This window comes from Kryptolebias marmoratus, linkage group LG16, assembly GCF_001649575.2.
Source record: "Kryptolebias marmoratus isolate JLee-2015 linkage group LG16, ASM164957v2, whole genome shotgun sequence".
NCBI lineage: Eukaryota > Metazoa > Chordata > Actinopteri > Cyprinodontiformes > Rivulidae > Kryptolebias > Kryptolebias marmoratus.
Window position 1 is genome coordinate 16,955,001 of NC_051445.1, and position 5,933 is coordinate 16,960,933.

The 5,933-nt window shown below is 45.4% G+C and overlaps 1 protein-coding gene across 1 annotated transcript in view; it reads right to left on the reverse strand.

Moving 5' to 3' along the window:
* Positions 1–3,080, reverse strand: part of sntb1 (syntrophin, basic 1) — a 45,637-nt gene extending 42,557 nt beyond the window's left edge. The window contains exon 1 of the mRNA XM_017410029.3: positions 2,203–3,080. Coding sequence (XP_017265518.1) covers positions 2,203–2,734 — 532 coding nt within the window. The 5' untranslated portion in view covers positions 2,735–3,080. The remainder of the gene's footprint in view (positions 1–2,202) is intronic.
* Between the last annotated feature and the right edge of the window lie 2,853 nt (positions 3,081–5,933).

A 5,933-nucleotide genomic window follows, 5' to 3' on the forward strand; every position in this document is an offset into this window, starting at 1 on the left:
AAAAAAAAAAAAACAAAAAACATCTATCAGATGTTTCCTCTTGATCTCTTCCCTCATATGATACAATCTGCTTTTCTCAAATGTTACAAGGTGGTTCAGGAAGCGGAGGGGAAATATCGCTCTTTTTTTTTTGTGGGGACTTTATATATCACAGCACTTATCGCATTTACGCCAAGTGAATTTGCGCACTCTTTGCTACATGTTTGGCAAACCACCCGTCCGTCAAATGAAAACGTATTGCTCCTTTTTAGCAAATACAAATGATTGCAGCTAAAGTGCATTTTCCCCCTCTCTGTTACCTCCAGTTTAACCCCTCACAGATCTCTTTACATCAGCCTCCATAGCTCCCTTTTTAACCCGTTGTGTTCCTTCTCAGCACTTTCCTCATTAAATTCACATCGCAGGTCCTCACCCTCCCATTCCTTCTCGTCATCATCATCATCATCATCACCATCACCATCTCCTGCCTCTCTCCTCTTTTTTTTTTTCCACTTTGATAAGTTCTCACACGGGACCAGCTTTTCCCTCTGCAGTGCAGCCAGCTGAGAGGATCATCACATTTCCATGCATATGGAAGAGGTGCATGCGTGAAAAAAAATAAATAAAAATGAGCCAAGTGATTTCCTGTCCCGGGTCCTTACCGACTAGGACTAAAAACTTACAAATAAGACACTCGTATGCAATCATTTCCAGTGTGCAGGTGGGTGTCGGAGAGGGTAAATGTCCCTTCTTCACCGTGAAGTACGTCTTTTAAAAATGTGGAAAAAAAACCCAAATTGGCAACCCACTCTGGAAATTGTTTGGCCACTTAAAAGTCCTTGAGGAAAAAAAAAAAAAAAAAGGTCCAGGAGTAGGGAGATGATACAGATTCTCTCCAGGTGCAAAGTGACTGCGTCCTTCAAAGTCTCAGCTCTTCTTTACTCCGAAAGGCAATCAGTCAGTGACCTGCTCACCTGAACTGTAGAATACAAATTAAAGTCATTTAACGGGAGAGAGAGAGCTGAACTTCTCTTCAGTCTCTCTCGTCACCAAAACAAGGAAAACTCTTCATTTATTACGCAGTCTACATTTAAACCCTCACCTCACCCCTCACACCAGACCTCACAGGTCTCAAGCCTGGGACTGATGGTGACATACGGTGACCGGCCGCAGCAGGAGTTTCCAAAGCGTCTCGAAACTGTTGAGGTCTCACCACGCTAATGATGATAATTAGTTTTTTAAAAAAAAGGAAAAAGAAAAAAAGCTGTCCAAATTTGCCTATCTTCATCTCAAACGTGTCCTCCAGCAGGTTGAATCATAAATGTGTGTACAATGTTGGTGCAGATGGGCAATGAAAGATTGTGCATGGTATATACGGTCCAGATTTCTCAACAGCCACAACAAATTTGCGTATTTTCTTGCACTTTTGTGTCTCCAACTAGTCCTCAACAGTCACCGCCTTGTAAAGTACTGTCTTTAGGAACACAATGAGGAGTTCGGCTATTCAGGAGGAGCTTAAAAGTGGCTGCCTCTCTGCATAGAAAGGAGCCAGATGAGGCGGTTCTGGTCAGGATGCCTTCTGGACACCTTCCAAGGGAGGTGAGAGGTGTTTCAGACAAGTCCCACTGGGAGGAGACCCCAGGACAGGGCTCTCTGGAGAGATTATATCTCCCCGCTGGCCGGAGAACACCTTCCAGACCCTCCGGATGAGCTGTGGGAGGTAGCTGAGGAGAGGAATGTCTGGGGATCTTTGCTGTCCTCCGTCAAACTAATTTGTCTAATTTAGGGAAGGATGGTGCTCATCCAATGGCCACTCCTGGCCTTCGAGCCAGCGGGATCTATTCTGAATGCAATCGTTATGAAAGTAAAGCAAAGAACATTTTAGAGTTTCTCTGACAACCACTAACCCACCACTGCCTGCAGGACACAAGGAGCCAGAAACAATCAAATGCAACAGTGCAAGTTTTCTTCAGCGAAGGCTGGGCTGCCTAAAACTAAATCTAAGGCAACAACTAGGTCTTTAAGTGAACTGATCATAGAAATAATCACAGAATAACTGATCTGTACTAAAACAAGAAGATCCACCTGTAGGCTTCCAAAAATCGGATCTAACCCCCTCTGATGAGGAGCATTTATGTTGGGGGGGGGGGGGAATAAAAAGGATACCCTAAGCCCTGCTCCCCCTTCCTCTAGAGTGAGTCCCTCTCTGACCCCCACCCCTACCTTCCAGAGTCACCTCCTTCCCGGCTCGTTTCAGCGTCTGCACCGCCTCGTCGTGCGTGGACTCCCGCAGGTTCACCTCGTTCACGGACAGGATGGCGTCGCCCACGTACAGAGCCTGGGTCTGGTCCGCCGCGAGCCCCTTGAAGATCTTGCTGATGAGGATGGGCATCTTGTTCTCCCTGCCCCCCTTGATGCTGATGCCGAGCCCCCCGACTTCCTGCTTGGTCACCCTGACGCGGCGCTTGGCGTTGGCTATGGCCTCGGGGACGCGCTCCGGGAGGTCCGTGAAGGCGGTGCGCGCCGCCCGCTGGGGCCCGTTGTTGGAGTTGGCGTTGCTGTTGTCCAGGTAGGAGCCGTTGGTGAGCCCGGGGGAGTCGGGGGCGCCGTCCGGGTCCTCGCAGCTCAGCGTGAGCGCCTCCTCGCTCAAGTTGGCCAAAACTTTGTGCCAGCGCTCCCGGACCAGGACCTCCACGAATCCACTTTTTTGCGCTCCGGAGCCACTCGAGACTCCTGCCGCTGCTACCACCGCCATCTTTGGAGCATTTCTGTGCCGAAAAAAAGAAAAAGGAAAGAAAAAAAAAATCACATGCGGTCTCTCTCACGCGCGCACATTGGAGCTGGAGCCGCGCGGACTTTGCCCCTCTGAAGTTTTTTTTGAGCGTGTGTTTGTTTGTTTTCCCTCTCTGCGGGACCGCTCGTGCGCCCCGCTCAGGCAGCGCAGACTGAAGCCCCGCTCCGCCTGCCCGGAGGTCCTAAATATCTGCTGCTGGGTGGAGTTTTCCCTCAGCCCGCCGACAGACAGACCTGCAGAAACCAAATAACACCAACGTTTGCATCCGACACCGACCGGCTGTGCGCACACACACACACACGTGCTACCAGCTGCATATTTCCTAAAAAGAAAGCACATGCTTACAGGGAACTCCCACACCTCTTGGGTTCTGACACAACCGGCTGTGCAACATGTTTTATTTTCATCAGCACTAACAGGGAGAGAGAGAAAAAAGGGAATGAAATGAAATGAAACGCACCTATAATGCTGGAAATGAAATGAAATGAGTTTAGTCACTTACAAGAACCTAAAACTGCACATTATTATTTTTTTGCACTGCAGTTTTTTTTTGCAAAACAACAACAACAAAAATCTAAAACACTTCAACTGTTTTTCCAGTCAAAGTACAAGTGCGCGTCCACGCCGCCAAAGTCATGTCGGCCACGCGCATGCGGGAATGCGCGTGTGTTGTTTTTTTATGCTTCCATGAGATGAGAGAGGAGAAGAGAGGACAGGGAGAGAGAAAGTAGGCTAGGTTTTGTGAGGAAGCCTGAATAAGTACAAGAGCCCGTGCGCCCTCTGAGGATTTCTTCCCCATCTCTCATTATTCTTTATTTTGTGTCCAAAGAAAGGACCACCCCACCCACCACCACCACCACCTCATGCTCAACCCCGCACGAGCCTGCAGAGGACTGCTGAGATTCTGTCAGGTTCTGCAGGTCAGGGACATAAATCCAAAGAGACAGAAAAAGAGAGCGAAAACATGGAAGCAAAATGCACCAAAGGAGTGCAGTGGCTGTGTAGAGAACAGAAGAAGAAGAAAACAGTTAACCCCAGAAACACTTTGGATGAAGGAAGAGTGAACTTTTACAAAGATCCCTCCGCCTCCAGCTGCAGAGAACAGCTGCCACCATGAAGCTCTGCGCCTTTCTTCTCAGCGCCGAACAGCTGATGCAAACTTTGCTTCATCCCACAGAGCTTCATGAGCGATGTTACAGCGACACCTACTGGCTACTATCTATCTATCTATCTATCTATCTATCTATCTATCTATCTATCTATCTATCTATCTATCTATCTATCTATCTATCTATCTATCTATCTATCTATCTATCTATCTATCTATCTATCTATCTATCTATCGAACATATTTTTTCTCATAAAGACAAAAAGTAGATTTTTAGTAACTGACTGTATGAACATGAGGCTGTAGGTCTACAGTGAGCAAGTGAAAGAGGCACAGAGCACTTTTTTTCTGTTCATGTACATTATCTCCCAAACTAAACTTCAAACTGGCTTCACATCTGGACTGAGTGACGTGGGTGGGGGGTAAAGAGGCGCTGGAGCCCAGTTTAGGAGGGACGTGGCGATCAGTGAGCGGCAGCGTGCCTTTCGGGCCGAGAGGGAGCTCCATGGATGTGTGTGTGACGTTGGCTTTGACAGGGATGATGGAGAGGAGAGGGGAGAGAGCAGGTCCAATGAAGTCTTCGCCGTTTTTTCTGGCTCTAGAGAAATCCAGCGATAGGGTGCCGAGGAGGAAATGTGGTACTGCGTGAGGGAGTCAGGTGTGATCGCCCATTCTGCCGTAAAAACCACTGGAGTCGTCTTGTTCCTTATTCATTCCTTGATCTGTAAATGCCTTTTTTGTGATGAAACACCTTAAATTATAAGTACTGTGATTTTCCCCCATTTCCATGTGTCAAACTGAGCTAAGAACCCAGATTTCAATGCATAAAGCTGAGCTAAGGCTAAATAAACTTGAAATAATGTTAACACTTTGACACGCTGTTGTGAGATATTAACCTTGCAGATGCCATCGTGATCTGTAGTGAGAGTTGGGAGCAGGCGGAAGAGAGCCCAGAGAGGTGGATGAGTTTAGAGGAGGTTAGGATTTTCACTGGGACCAAAAATTAACAGAATTCCAAACATGAGCACAGAGGAGGATGTTGGCGAGACAGGAAGATGAGCCACTGTGGTGACCCCAAAACGGGCAATGAGAAAGAAGAAATATATATATTATTGATGTAGAAATTAAAGGAAAAGGAAATATATACTGAACAAAAATACAAACACAACACTTTTGTTTCTGCTCCCATTTTTCACGAGCTGAACTCAAAGATCTAAGACTCCTTCTGTGTACACAATCAGCCTTTTTCTCTTAAATATTCACAAATTCATGTAAATCTGTGTCAGTGAGCACTTCTCCTCTGCGGGGATAATCCATCCACCTCACAGGTGTGGCGTATCAAGATGCTGATAAGACAGCACGACTATTACACAGGTGTGCCCTCGGCCTTTCTTGAGTAAATCGTAATTAATAAAACTGGATTATCTCAGGAAAAACATGAAAGAATGCTGCGTGTATCAAAGCCATGTGATCTACAATGAATATATATTTATATACCTGAGCTGCACCAAAGAGTGAATTAAGTTATTTTGAATTAAAAATAAAACAACAAAACAAAGCAGTAGAAATGTTTTTGGCTTAATGAGGTGTAGGAGCTAAAATAGATTTTTTTTTTTTTTAACTTTTATGTGTAAATGAGCGTTCAGAGGAATTGTGCATTCTCTGTTGCGTTAATGACCTTCAAAGTGAGCAGAGTGCGTCTTATGAAAGGTGAGGGTAATTAAAGGTTGATAATGAAAGGTGGTTCAGTCGGCAGGCTGATATCTATGGGGCGCCGTTTGTAAAGGAGCTTGTTCTAAAAATTCATGCCTAAATTTTGTCACATTTAGCTTCTGCTAAAAATTCATGCCTAAATTTTGTCACATTTAGCTTCTGCTAAAAATTCATGCCTAAATTTAGTCACATTTAGCTTCTGCTAAAAATTCATGCCTAAATTTTGTCACATTTAGCTTCAAACACTGTTTAAAAATGTAGTGTTGATTTTCTGATGTCACTTTTTACAACATTTAGATTTAACATTTAACATTTAGATTTAACATTTAGCATTTAGAT